Here is a 14,219-nt window from a genome sequence, read left to right on the forward strand (position 1 = left end):
AATACTACCATTTCTATATTCCTATCAAAAATTCATTACTCTCTGAATTACAGTAGATGGGGTAGAGAGAGAAGAAGGGAGGGGAAGGGAGGGGGGATAGTAGGGGATAGGAAAGGTAGCAGAATACAACAATTACTAATTGGGCATTATGTAAAATTGTGGATGTATAACCGACGTGATTCTGCAATCTGCATTTGGGGTAAAATTGGGAGTTCATAACCCACTTCAATCTAATGTATGAAATATGATATGTAATGTTGTGAACAACCAATAAAAAATTAAAAAATTAAAAAAAAGAACATATTAAAACCTCTGTTGAAATGGAAAAATAAAAAATAAAAAATAAAAAGACCTGAAAAAAAAAATTCATTACTCTCAATCTAATTATGAGGAAACATCAAATAAATTGAAACTTTTCCACTAAAGATGACTAATGGGACACAGTAACTCAATTGCAATGTATGATCCTGGATTAGATGGTAATCCAGAAGAGAAAGTAATTATAAAGCACCTTCATAGGCAACCGATTCTGAGTATAGACAGTAAGGTAGATAATAATCTTAGATGCATGTTAAGCTTCCTGGCTTTGATAACTGGATACAGAAAAGAAAATCATTGTTCTCAAGAAACACACTAAAGTATCTGGGAATTGAAGGATACAATAGCTTTAATTCACTCTTTAATGTAAACAACAGATAAATCGGGGCAAAGGATATATGTACTCTTCCTACTTTTTTTTTTTAAGTTTGAAATGATGTTCAGTCTCACAAGTTTAAATGTATATGTATTTCTTTTGCTCATTTTTACAATGAAACATTAGTCTTTTTCTCATTCATCAGTAGTCGTGTCATTTTTACTTGTCTCACCTCCAGTCTTCATAAGAGTGGAAGTGGGAAAAGAGGTGAGGAGGCTACTCTGGTGATCTCAGTGGATGACAGTCTGAAAAGGGATGGTGACAGACACAGATGGAAGTAGGGAAAATCATGATATATTTTGGGAAAAGATTAGTTGGGTTTTGTCGCTGAAACAGAAACAGGAGGTAAAGGGAAGAACTAACTGACTCTTAGATCTGACTCTTGAATAACTTGGGATAGCTGAGGGGAAAACAACTGAAATGGGAAACAGTTCTTCCATTTCGGACACGGTTCAGTTTAAGATGTGAAAAGACAAGTAGAAATGTCAATCATGCTAAGAATCTGGAAATCAGAGCAAATGTCTGACCTGAAGGTGGCATATCAAGACAGGTTGGGGTGGGGAGCAGACTCACAGGAACTGATGAGTTTCCCAGCAAGAGAGTACAGAGCAAGGAGGCGCTTGGCGCCAAGAGTCTTCAGGAACTGTAATGTTGGAATCTTAATATGAAGGGTCAGGCGGAGCCCAGGGCATGCTGTAATCCCTGCAACTCAGGTGTCTGCGGTAGAATGATCAAGTTCAAGACCAGCTGGAGCAACTTACAAGACTGTCTCAAAATAAAAAGTACTGAGGATGTGGATCAGTAATGAAGCGCCCCTAGGTTCAAGGGTTAAAAAAAAAAAAAAAAGAGAAGCCACCAAAACAGAGCAGACTGAGGAAGATAGGAAGTGGAGAGGGGCAATGAGGAGGCTACAAGTTTGGCATCTATATTCTTTGTTTATCTTGCTATTAGTTTAATATTTTTCATGACTATTCCTAAGAGTAACTTGTGGTTTTCTTTAATGTGTTATTTTTAGGTCTTGGTATCCTCATCATGCCAATTTTGAAAAAGGAACTGAGAAGCTTTATATAACATAAAAATTCCCTATGCTTATAAAGCTTAAAAGAGTTTTTCCCCGTAAGTTCTGTACTAGGAATTTTTGCTTCCCAAAGAAATTATTCTGACAATTTTTCCAACTTTTTTTCATGGGATATGACAATTTGCCACCCCCCTCCCCCAAAGGCTGTTCCATTTTAACATTATCTTTTTGTTTTTAAGAGAGAGACAGAATTTTAATATTTATTTTTTAGTTATTGGCAGACACAACATCTTTGTATGTGGTGCTGAGGATCGAACCTGGGCCGCACACATACCAGGCGAGCCCGCTACCGCCTGAGCCACATTCCCAGCCCCTTAACATTATCTTCAATAGTATTTGAGCATACTCATTTCCTCACACCCCTTTACCCTGGGTTTGTTTCTTTCTTAATATTCAACAATTAAAAGACTAAAAATGCAGCTCATCAGCAGCTACAACCCCACAGATAACAATGTATGTCTGAATATGAAGACAGCAGGGGCAGCTCTAAAGTGGGGGACAGATTTAAATAGTAAAAGAAAGCCTGAGTGCTCTTACAATGAGTTGTTCAAGGAACCAAGTTCAAGTCGTGGTTGGGGTAGGTATTGATGTTTTGCTGCCTCTGGGTATTTCCTCTTCTCTCTCCAGTTCTAGAAGACTGAGAGGCAGGCAGACCTGGGGCAGATTCATTTCAACCTTGATAATCTGGTTTCCTCAAAGGCTCCCTTATCTCTGACATTCCAGGGGTCTATGAATAAGTGGCCATCACAACTGTTAAGTTCACCAGTTCACTTTGGAGAGGATAAGAGGGTGCTGTTAATAATTAACTGGGTAAACCAGAACTGTCTGATATGGTCACCTTGCCTATGAGGCCACAAGGAGAAAGAGGAGCCCACATAACTATTGAGAATCCTGATTGCAAACTGTTGGCTGAATCCCACAGACCTAGGGAAGATCAATGCTAAAACTTGCACAGCCCTAAGGAATAAATATCTTAGATGGTCTTTCCTGTATTCATTTACCTCTCATTTACTGAGAACATATTAGGAAGCTAATAGGAATATGTCACAAGAAGTATAGACAAAAGAAAAAATTATCCCCATAGTTAGTTAGCATGATGCATGTGGGGATGTACCCCAGATCCCCTACAAGGAAGGACTTGTGATTTCCATGAGCAGCTGGCCTCCAGTTGCTGAGAGCTCCCTCACCCAAGATCATGCCTTTCCACATCCCAGTATTGATCACACCATAGCTGGACCCTTGCTTTCCCTCCTGCACACTAAACTCAGCCTGGAAGTCTGCATTCCAGAGAATCCAACTATGCCGGTTATCTCAAGGCAGGGAAGAATAAGATTCACTCTTATATTATTTATATTTATAAAGTGAAAAAGGTCTGTGGCATTTGTAATATCATTTGTGGCCTGTAAAGCCTTAAATGGACTATTGGTACAAGGGCCCAGGTCTGACAGACAGTAAAAAGGCCTGTCGCACCCCAATGGCTGTGTAACCTCTCTGACCCTGTTTCCCCAACTCTGAAATGAGAGGTCAGTATTATCCAATAATTCCCATTTTAAGGAATTAGTTGAAGAAAGTGCCTTCATACATATCAAGACACTTTATAAACATTAGTTACTACCCCTTTTTGATTCTGAGAAGTTAAAAATCAGTGAATGACTGCCAATAACTCAACTGGAGTTTTCAAGAGAAAGCAATACCGGCCCCTGGTAGGAAGCAGTTATTATCTCTGTTCTCTTCTTTCCAGTTTTCTCAACTCAATGGCACAGAACTGAGATACATGGATATTTTACAAGTAGTGTTGTATATGATGGAGGTTTATGGTCCAGGCTCTTAAAAGAATAGGCAAGCTAAACCCATCATTAAGTTCCTTTTTATTTGTGTGTAGGTGATTTTTACCCTTGTGGTACTGGGACCCAATTAAGAAGGAAAAAAAAAAAAAAAAGAAAAAAGGTTAGTTTCCACGCTTACCATAGGAAGCCATCATAAATTTGTGAGTTGGGGCCCTTAATCACAACTAAAACCCTGGTAACTCACGGAGAACTGGAACCTCCAGGAAAGGTCCTCTCTACCACATTCTTGGCTGGGAACTGATCCATCTCATCCTCTGCAAGGAGCCAGAACCCTCTCAGCTTGGGCCCTTAGTTAGAACCTGAACAATGGGGTGGAGACTTTGCTCCTGAAAACAACACCCTTTGTGAAGAGTCCCAGCTGGACTGACAGGCCCTCTCATTTACTCATCCTGGGGAGGAGAGATTGAGACCTGCTTCGACCTCTGGGGTAGGATGAACCTTCAGAGACAAAGAACAGTGTGGTGCCTATGAGTAGGGTGACATCAGAGGGAAACACTAGGGCCAAAGAATTCGGAGGCTGGTCTCTAGGCTGGAGGCAAGCTGGATCATCAGGGCTACAGAGACAAGAAGCCAGATGAAGCGAGACATTGCCCTGTTTGGCCTGGGTGGTTCTTAATAACAGCTTATAATAATTATAGCTCAGGTTTATGGAGTGCTCACTGTGGACTAGGCACCATGGGCATTATCTCATCTAATTTGCTCAGCATCCCCTCAAGGTAGGTACTGTTACCATCCTTCGTACAGGGGGAAAGTGAGGACAGAGGTTGAACAATTTTCCCAAAGTCACACTGCTAGTGAGTGACAAAACCAGGATCAGGCTGCAAGCATTTTTTATTCCATGGCCACCTCTTAGCCCTAGTACTGGGGTATTGTCTGTCCCTCCAGATCCATGTACATCCCCTGGAAGCTGAGCCCTGCTATCTGAGGTTCTGAAGCTGGCTGGAAATCAGCTGAGTCCACCAGGAGGAGGCTGGAACAGAACTGCAGGGTGGAAATGGAAGGGTCAGGGCACTTCTTCCTCCAGGGTTCTCCAACATTCCTCAACACCAACACCCCCATCTGTCCTCATCCACATGGTTATAAGAAGTCATTCACTTCAGTCTCTTCATGAGCCACCTGGGGGAGTTCTGCTCCCTGTCACCACTATGACCCACACTTGCTCCCTCATACTGAGGCACAGATTCCAACCGTGGTGGTGGAACAGCTGATCCCATCCGGATCAAAAGTGTTCCTGTTTGTTACTTTACTATGCAGACACAGCTGGCAAAAATGCAAGGTGGGATCTTATTTGGATTATGCTTCAAACCAACCATAAGAGACTATTCATGAAATATTAGGAAATTTGGAACACTGACTGAATATTTGCTATTAAAGAACTGTTATTAATTTCTTATAGGTGTGCTAATGGCACAGTTTAGAAGAGACTTCACATTCACATTTCAGGAGTATACACTGAAATGTTTGCAGGTTTTCTAGCCAATGAAAGTAGTGGGAAGAGTAGTAATAAAGAATTAAAGTTGGACTTTTCTCTTTGGAAAGTCCCTGCAGAAAGTTCACACAAGAAATATCTGGGAAAATAAAGAATTATGTTGGGGACTATTTTAAAACAAGGGAGCAGGGAGGGGCTGGGGCATAGCGCCGTGGTAGAGTGCTTATCCAAAATGTGGAGGCCCCGGTCCAATCCCTGCACTCACTCTCCAGCACAGGGGGAAAAAAAATCACAATATTACAAGAGGAAAGGGTGAGGGAGTCGTGGATGAATCAACACCACCATGAACTGGACCTGACGAAGCTGGATGATGGAGATGGAGGTCATTATCCTAGTGTCCATCTCTCCACTGGTGATGTCCGCTTGGAATTTTCTGTAGTAAGACACGTGATAAGCCAAACTCACTTCTGAAGATCCCTGGTGGAAGTAGGGAGACAGCTATAAACTGGACAGATACCCGCTTGATGTAACCCCCTCCAAGAGAGGTCAGGCAAAACCACCATTAGGCTTCCATCCACCAGCACAGCAGTGCCTGCAACACTGGGCCTGAGCTCCAACTCAAAGGCTTTGATTTGAAATAAGGCTGCTTCTCAAGAAAGTAACCCCTCCTACAGGCCAGGGCCAGGGATGGGGGATTTCCTTAGGATCTCTTTTACTTAATTTTAGTTTACCCCAGCAGGTCAGATAGGCACCTGGTCCTCAAAATGCACAATGCTTTTTATGTTATAGAAAATACCAAGCACATGTAAATAGAATGCAGAGTACTATAGTGAACTTTCCATGTACCCATCACCCAGTTTCAATAATTACCCAGCATTCATGTCAATCACTTCACCCCTCCCCACTCAATTAATCTTTCAGTTTTGGGGTTGGACTGACACATGCAGAAATGCAGAAACCTTAGCAAAGGTTTAGCAAATGCAGGCACCCATGTAACCCGTGACATACCACAATATAGAATACTTCAGAAAGTTCCCTCCTATTCTGGTACTTTTCCCTCAGCCTCTCTAGTTCTAGATTTTGAGTTTAAAGCTGCATTTACATGCAAGTTATGCATTCAGAATTAGTACCCCCCCCCCTTTTTTGCATGCCAGTTCCACATTCCCCAACCTACTCCATCTCCATCCAGAGAAAAGTTCTTCAACTTTAAAAACTCTTGGGGTTGCCCTGGTCCTTTCCCCAAGCATGTCCCTCTGGCCCAGTCCTTTAGTTATCTTAAGCTTTTAAATTCATAGAAGGGGTGTTGGCATGGCCATCCCTCTACCCAGGTGTTGCTGGACACTGGGAATTCCTGAGGGAGGAACCCTAAGGCAGGAGCCCTCCATCGGGGTACCACAAGAACCCAGAGGCTCTGATTCAGTAAGTGTGAGTGGGCCTGGCACTCTGCACTTTACCAAGCACCCAGGTGACTGATGCCGGCACCCACCACTCCAGGAGAAGCAAGCTCTGAAGAAAGGTGAAGTCTCTCCTGTAGCTGAGCCTCAGGAAAGCTTCAGTCTGCCTCTGGATTCTCGAGTCTCCTTCACAAGACAGCTCTTCAGATATTTGAGGATGGTGCTTGTGTTCCTTCCCCAGCCAGATCTTACATGCGTGTGTGTGTGTGTGTGTATACACACATATATATACACATATGTACGTGTACACACACACACACACACACACACACACACAATTTTAGTCGTAGATGAAGACCTTTATTTTTTTTACGTGGTGCTGAGGATTGAACCCTGTGCCTCATGTGCCAGGTGAGTGCTCTATCACTGAGCCCCAGCCACCCCCTCATCCAGATCTTAATGCAAACGTCCCCAATTCATCCAACCATTTCCAGTGTGACTTCCCCCTTGAGGAGGGAAGGGTTTCTTTCAGGCCAAAGCAGGTCACTGTATGACTGAGCAATCACTTGCAATTTCCTGGAAAGGCAAGGGTTTCCTGGCAATTTCACCTGGGGCTCAGCAGCAGCAGCAGCAAATCATTAGTTGAGCATCTATTACACCACACTAGGAATTGGTACCAACCCTTCAATATGGTGTCATTTTTTTTTTTTTTTTGGAGTAAACTCAGGGGGACTCAACTACTAAGCCACATCCCATGCCTATTTTGTATTTATTTAGAGACAGGGTCTCTCTGAGTTGCTTAGCACCTTGCTTTTGCTGAGGCTGGCTTTGAACTCGAGATCCTCCCGCCTCAGCCTCTCCAGCCACTGGGATTACAGGAGTGTGCCATCACACCTGGCTCAATGTAGTGTCATTTAATCCTCACAAGAAGGCTCAAAGAAAGATGTTAATATCCTCCTTTTGCCAATTTGGGAATGAATGACTGACCAGAAGGACGTAGAATACAGATGCTTAGTTTTATGTCAATGTGATTAGGCTACAGTACTGTTGCTCAATTAAATAGATGCCTATGTGTTGCTCTGAAGACATCTGTACATGTGCTTAATGTCAGCAATCAACTAGCTGACTTCAAATACCTTCATAATTTGGGTGGGCCTTGTCTTATCAAATGAAGGGCTTTAAGAACAAAATTTTCTCTGAAGAAGAAATTCCACCTCAAGCCTGCAGCATCCCAGCTCTTGCTCTTTCCAGGGCTTTTGACTATTATACAGAGTTCGGACAGCCTCCACAACTGTGTCAGCCAATTCTCTGAAATCAATCTTTGTGTATTTATTTATTCATACTCTATTGGTTCTATTTGTCTGGAGGAGCCTGACTCATAGATGGAAACTCAGTTCCAGCCTCTTTCAAAAAGTCTTTTCTTGCCTCCATGACATGGCCATATTCTGCCAAGCACCACCTACAACTTGACCAAAAGCAACCCAAGCATGTACCTCTGCTGCCCTGGTACCTGAGTATGAATGTAAATCCTTAACAACTTGATATTGAGAACGAGAACTATCCCTCTTACAAGGCTGCCATGAAAGGGAGCAGCTATTGTTTTGCAGTTTGCAGTGGGCGGGAGGTGTGGTTTACTCCGTGCTTAGGAACAGTGCCCTGCTCTATTCCAGCAAGGTCACTGCCGTGCTCTACAACTTCAGGCAATCCCAAGTTTCACCACCTGATTCATTATAATGCCAACCTGACGGTCTGCCCTCCTCTGCTCCAGCCACTGAAGTAGTTGGCATTAAATGGTCAGGATTTCAGGTCTGACCTACTTTCTAGTTGGAACTCTGGCCCGGAAGGACCCAAGGCACATTCAGGGTTGTAACAACCTTGGAAGGGCTGTAAAGCTCCTGTGCAACCCTGGACAGTAAGTGGGCAACAGACACTAACTGTACTGTCCTCTGCTCTGAACCCTGGCCCTGGGTGCTACTGCAGGGAAAGTAAAGAGCCAGTTTCCACACTCAAGACACCACAGTTCAAAGTAGAGGGTGCCAAATCTTACCAAAAAAGGTTCCAGAGTGCAATGGAGCTCAAGGAAGAACAGGAACAGTCTGAGAATTTAACAGTGAAAGCATAGCAAGAATGAAAGGCAGGAACTCTAGGCAAGGGGAACAGTTAGGAGGTAGCATGGGGATGGGGAGTAGAGGGAGAAAAGGTCTGAGCAGGAAAGTAGGCTACAGGCAGAGCACCAGGGTAACAAGTTCAGCAAGGGCAGGTGGGGAATGGGTTAATGGGCCACTTGGGAGCCGTGAATGACAATATATAGAATTAGTAGGTGATAGGAAACTAGTGGTGGCTCCCCAAATGAAGTGGGGAGATGCACCAAGGTGTGCTTTAGAAATCTGCACCTGGCAATAGAATGATCGGGACTAAGCTGGGGAGAGGTTATTATAGAGCTCTCAGTTCAAAAATAGTTAATATTGAAAGTCTACTACATACCAACCCTGCCCACTTGACCTGCACTATCTCTTTTGATCTTCCAACAACTCCCTCAGGTACTCTTATCAAAAACTCAGATAAGAGTGATGGGGCACACCTGTAATCCCAGCAAAGCTAAGGAGAATTGCAAATTCAAGGTCAGCCTCAACAATTTAGCAAGACCCTAAGCAATTAGGAAGACCTTGGCTCAAAATAAAAAATAGAAAGGGCTGAGGAAGTATATCAGTGGTAAAGCACTTCTGGGCTCAATTCAGAGCACATGCAAGCGCGCGTGCACACACACACACGCACACACACACACACACACAAAGTGTTATCAATGGTAGAGCTGAGATCACCCTGACTAGCCAGACTCCAGTGTCAGTACCCATGACCCCCCGGACCATGGCTCTGCACGCTGATTTTCCACTGCCTGAACACAGAAGCAGGGGAGATGGTGAGGAGGGGAATGATTCAAAAGTTGTTATAAAATATTTCTCTGTAACCTAACAATAGAGGTCAAAGTTTGAGTAGAAAAAGATGGTTTGAACTAAGGTTCCCAGGTTTGTACATCAAGTCAGCAAAAGCCAACTTCCTCAAGAGCTTGTCCCAAGTCCTTCACACAGATGGTTCTACACACAGATCAGTCGCTCCCAGAAACAGGTGACTTAAGCTTTTAATGGCTAGAGCCTAAGCAAGCTGAACACCCCCAAGAGTTGACAGAAGGGCAATGGTGACTGTCATGGGTTGAACTATGTCCCTCCTATGCTGAAGTCAGAACTCCTAGAACTTTAGAATGGAAACTGGGTCACTGCCAGTGTGACTAGATAAATTAAGATGTCAGGGTGGATCCTTACCCAATATGAATGATGTTCCTATAAAAAAGGACACCTGGACACAGATACACCCACAGGGAGAACTCAGTGAAGATGAAGGCAGGCATTGAGGTGATGCTGCTGAAACCAAGAAATGTCAAAGATCACCAGCAAGCCACCCCACAGCAGGAGGAATCTGTGAGCAGATTCTCCTTCACAGGCCTCAGAAGGAACCAATGCTGCCAACACTTTGAGGATTTCTTGCCTCCTAAACTGTAAGACAGTAAATTTCTATTTAAGTGTGGCATTTTGCTACAGCAGCCATATGACATTAATACAGTAACTTGTGCCTTCCTTTCCCATGCAAGACCATAAACACTTTACAATGTCTGTTAGTAAGCAAAATGAGAAGCTTACTGTAAAATTTTGTTGAGCTACAATGTAATTATAAGATTATTTCTGTATCATGACTGTAAGTTAAAAACAGGCAAATATCTGTTTTTCATCTCAGACGTTAGTGATTATTGATTTTGACATGAAAACAAATTTTACTATAACAATCAAGGAACTTTTATCTTTTCGGTTTACTCTTAGCATTAAATACTAACTGTATTAGATTTCTGTGACTTGAAGAAAGCAGCCCAAAAGTCAGTAAATAGAAAGGTCCCTAATGGGTCCTGTCTGTCCTGTGATAGGTCACTATCACAGACAAACCACAAGCACTCTCAGGTTCAAAGTAGCAACAGTTCTCTCAAATACTGATGCTAACTGCAGGCAGCCATGCATCTTTAAATATGCTCAAACATCCTACTCTACAAAGCTGTTTATGTCTTGGTTTAACCTGTGCGAAACTTTGAAGGACATGTTCACTGGTTGTAGTGAATGGCTGTGGTTATGAAGGGAAGCTTGTTGGGCCTGGGGAATTCCAGGAGTTTGTTTTCAGATAATGATTAGCCCCATTAAGAGGTGAGACCAAAGCAGTACATCTTTAGACACCTACTTGGAAAATCCCCTACTCCAAAATATTTTTTTGCGTGTACAAAAATTACGAAAAAATATACACTAAAACCAGAATGTCCTGCAACTCAACTGTAAGCCATTAGACTTATCTATTAAAAATCAAAAAAGAAAAAACACCTATAATGTTCCTATGGGGTAAAGTATGATTCCTCTTCCAAGTTAACAGTAGCTTACATGTATTAAGTACTTGAGACAGATGCAGGACTAAGCCCTTTCTATGGAATGAAATTTTAATTCCTACTTCGACCCTATGGGGCAGGCACATTTATTGGCACCTCACACATGCTTTTCCCATTTAACTAGCACAACATCCTCCTCTTGACCTAGGAGACATGGAGGCTTGGAGTGATTAAAAAAAACCTGTGGGAGGGAGGGAAGCTAGTAAGTGATAAATACCAGGTAGCTAAGCACAAAGACTGGTATTGTTTCCCTAGACCATTTTTTCCCCAAAGTCATGGTCTTCATTATGAATTTAAAATCTCTTTAAAAACCCAGCACCAGAGAGCAGTTCTCCTGGGGGCAGGAGACAAGCTGAGGGGGGGGGGCTGAGTCACCCCATCCCAGGTGTATGCTTGTCCAGACAGCCTGAGTACAGGGCCCATTGCTTAATTTATGAGCCAGTTTAGGAGACAGGAGACTCAGGTTCTGGTCCCCACCTCTGCCATTAATTAATGTGTGGCTTTAATCAAGTCCCCTAACTCATTGGACTTCTGTTTTCCATAAATATAAATAGACATAGGATGCCTGCCTGTGGTCCTCACAGGGCTTAAGCAAGAGGCATTGCTGACAAAGGGGACATAGCATAGAAACTCTAAAGTCTCAACAGTCCCTACCAGACTGAACAGAACTAAGTCATCCCGCAGCTAAGACAGCTAATTGATGCACATATGCAAGTCCAGGTCCTCCCTCCCGTTCCAGCACACGTTGCAAACAGGCTGGTCTTCAGCTGTGAGGGGGGCAGGGTGATAACCTAGTGCAGCATCCAGCAGTGGGTTATAATCCCATATATTACAAAACCAGGTAAGGTAGCAGGGCAACAGGTAGTCCTCCTCAGGTGAGATAGGCCACACAGGCCCCAGATCTGAAGAAAGAGCTAGTGTTGCAGGAAGAACCTTCAACTTTTCTAAAAGACAGGAGCCCACCAAGACTCACCAACCCCATCCCCCTTATTTCCGGTAGCCTGGAGGAGGAAGGGATCAAATCAGCATAACAATGAATCACCCAGAACTTCGCACAATGACCCCTCTTCTCAGAGGTGGAGAAGCCCGTCAGGCAACTGCCTACACAAACAGAGCGATTCTGAAGTGCTGCAAACAAACCAGTTTAGCCCCAATTTCCATTTTGCGTAAGACTCCACTCCACACACACACACACACACACACACACAAAATATCCCAAGGAACACTTGTTGATCCATACCAGTTTACACTAAGATTTGGGCCAAGAAGGAATTTAAAAAGCCGCTGGTAGGAACTATGAATAAGGAAGTCTAGTGTTGGGCAGCACCAGATATTTCAATCTACAGAACTTGGTGAATTTTGTTTAAAAGAAAAAAGCTAAGCTGCAAAAGAGGCTGTACCAATAAACTAAAGGGACAATGTTGGTCACAAGCGACTGTCAGGGTACCTGTTATCTGTATGCTAATAATGGGTATGTTAATAATTGGGCGAGGTGGATGGTTAGGTCGCTGAGGGACCGGCTGCTGGCTGGCCTTGGAGTGCACATTGACTTGGCTCCTTACTCCCGGGAAGACGCACACACGGACAACCATCGGGTTAAACTCATGGTGAGCCGCAGCGTGGTTCTTAGGAGAAACGCGCATCCTCATAGAGATCAAGACCACTTCCATTATCCTCTAGTCCCAGGTACCAGGGAAAGACATTCCCATGCACGCGAGGTACTGAACCAAAAGAGTGAGCAAAAAATATAATCCCATTCCTTCTTCCTCTCCCCACCCCCAACTAACTCTGACAGCCCCGCAGCCTAGCTCCACCACAAGCCTCGAGGGCTCATGGCCAATTCCTCAGCCCCGAGCGTTGTAGACGCCGCACTAGCTTGCGTTCCTCTCTAAGGTTACCTGGCTCGCGCGTCCGCCAGCGTCCGGCACCTGCGCCGTCGGTTCCACGGGTGCCTTCTCCTCCTCCTCCTCGGCGGCCAAAGGGCTACTCCGACCCGCTCGGGGGCCCCCGCCGCCTCCCGGCGCTGCCTGGCTGCCGCCGTCCACACCCGCACCCGACGAGGCGGCGGCACCAAGTAGCCCATGGGTCCCGGCCGTGTCCCCGGCAGCCACGCTGTGCACCAACCACGCGTCAACCCGAGTGTGGGGGATGAAGGGGACCCCGAGTGCGCGCACCTCCCGGAGCAGCTGGCCCTCAAGTGACGCAGCAGGGTCCAGCTCCCGGCCCTTGGGATGAAGCAGGCTGGTGCGCCCCCACCCACCGGAGGCTGGAAAGGGGCTGAGCGCAGAGGCAGAGCGGGTCGGACCGCCTAGAAGCAGTAGCTCATCCTGGAGTAGGGTGGGCGGCGGCGGCAGCAGGTACAGGTCCAGATCTACGCGGAGCCCTGCCAAGCTCAGTAGCATGGTGAGGTGTAGGAGGCCGCCGCCGGTCGACCACCACTGCTTCAAGAGCTTCATCTCCGCCGCGCGCCCGGGGACACCCCTACCGGGGTCCGCTGCTCTCAGTGCCACAGCCGCCGCGGCGGCACGTGCGAGCCCAGCGCGCCGCGGGCACCTGCCCGGAAGAGATAAAGAAGTGAAACAATGGGCCCGGGCGGGCAGCAGCCGTCGCGGGCTCCCCCAGCCCCGCACAAAGGCTCTCCCTCCGCAGCCAGCTCGGCCAGCACTCCGGAGAGGGAAAGGAGGAGCCACCTGCACCCCTAGCCCGCCCGCAGCTCCGCGCCGAGGTCAGACCCCGCCCCGCGCCGCGGGCGCCGCCGCTGGGGACACGCCCACGGCCTCCGGGGCCCGCGCCCGTGGGAGGGGCCGCGCGGGGCGGGGCTCTGGGCTCAAGGCCTCTTTTTGCCCCGGGTGGGGAGGCACAAAGCTTTGTGGGAACAGATGTTGTTCTGGGCAGCCGATGGTCCTTGGCGACCTGTGGCCATGTAGTGGGCCACCATCACTGAAGGCTTTGGGTAGGAGTGGTGGGGCCAGAGTAAGTGGGTGGAAGGGACAGATTGCGTAGACAGGGGGCAAAGTAACTGGGCAGCTTTGAAGCTTCTGCGGCTTGCAAAGGGCTTTCCTTCGTGAGGACACTTGGCTGGCACAGTGTGCTAAGGGTAGGCTCACTGAATTCACATTCCATCCCCACCACTAGCAGTGGTGTGATCTTGGATGAGTTATTTAACTCTGTTCTTCAGTTCGCTTATCTGTAAATGAGGATAATAGCGCCTGTCAAAAGGATGAGGCCAGATGAAATAGACATAAGGTCGGGAATTTGACACATGAATTCCAAACTACCATTGGGATCAAGCAGTATAAC

At 45.8% G+C, this 14,219-nt stretch overlaps 1 protein-coding gene across 2 annotated transcripts in view; it reads right to left on the reverse strand.

Moving 5' to 3' along the window:
• Nfe2l3 (NFE2 like bZIP transcription factor 3) overlaps positions 1-13,651 on the reverse strand; it is a 30,241-nt gene extending 16,590 nt beyond the window's left edge. The window contains exon 1 of one of the 2 annotated variants that reach the window (XM_078039943.1): positions 13,094-13,651. In XM_078039943.1, coding sequence (XP_077896069.1) covers positions 13,094-13,375 — 282 coding nt within the window. In that variant the 5' untranslated portion in view covers positions 13,376-13,651. Of the gene's footprint in view, positions 1-12,817 lie in introns of both variants that reach the window. The other variant, XM_005319125.5, reaches the window with a different exon arrangement.
• Between the last annotated feature and the right edge of the window lie 568 nt (positions 13,652-14,219).

Source organism: Ictidomys tridecemlineatus, chromosome 2 (genome assembly GCF_052094955.1).
Source record: "Ictidomys tridecemlineatus isolate mIctTri1 chromosome 2, mIctTri1.hap1, whole genome shotgun sequence".
In the NCBI taxonomy this organism is placed as follows: domain Eukaryota; kingdom Metazoa; phylum Chordata; class Mammalia; order Rodentia; family Sciuridae; genus Ictidomys; species Ictidomys tridecemlineatus.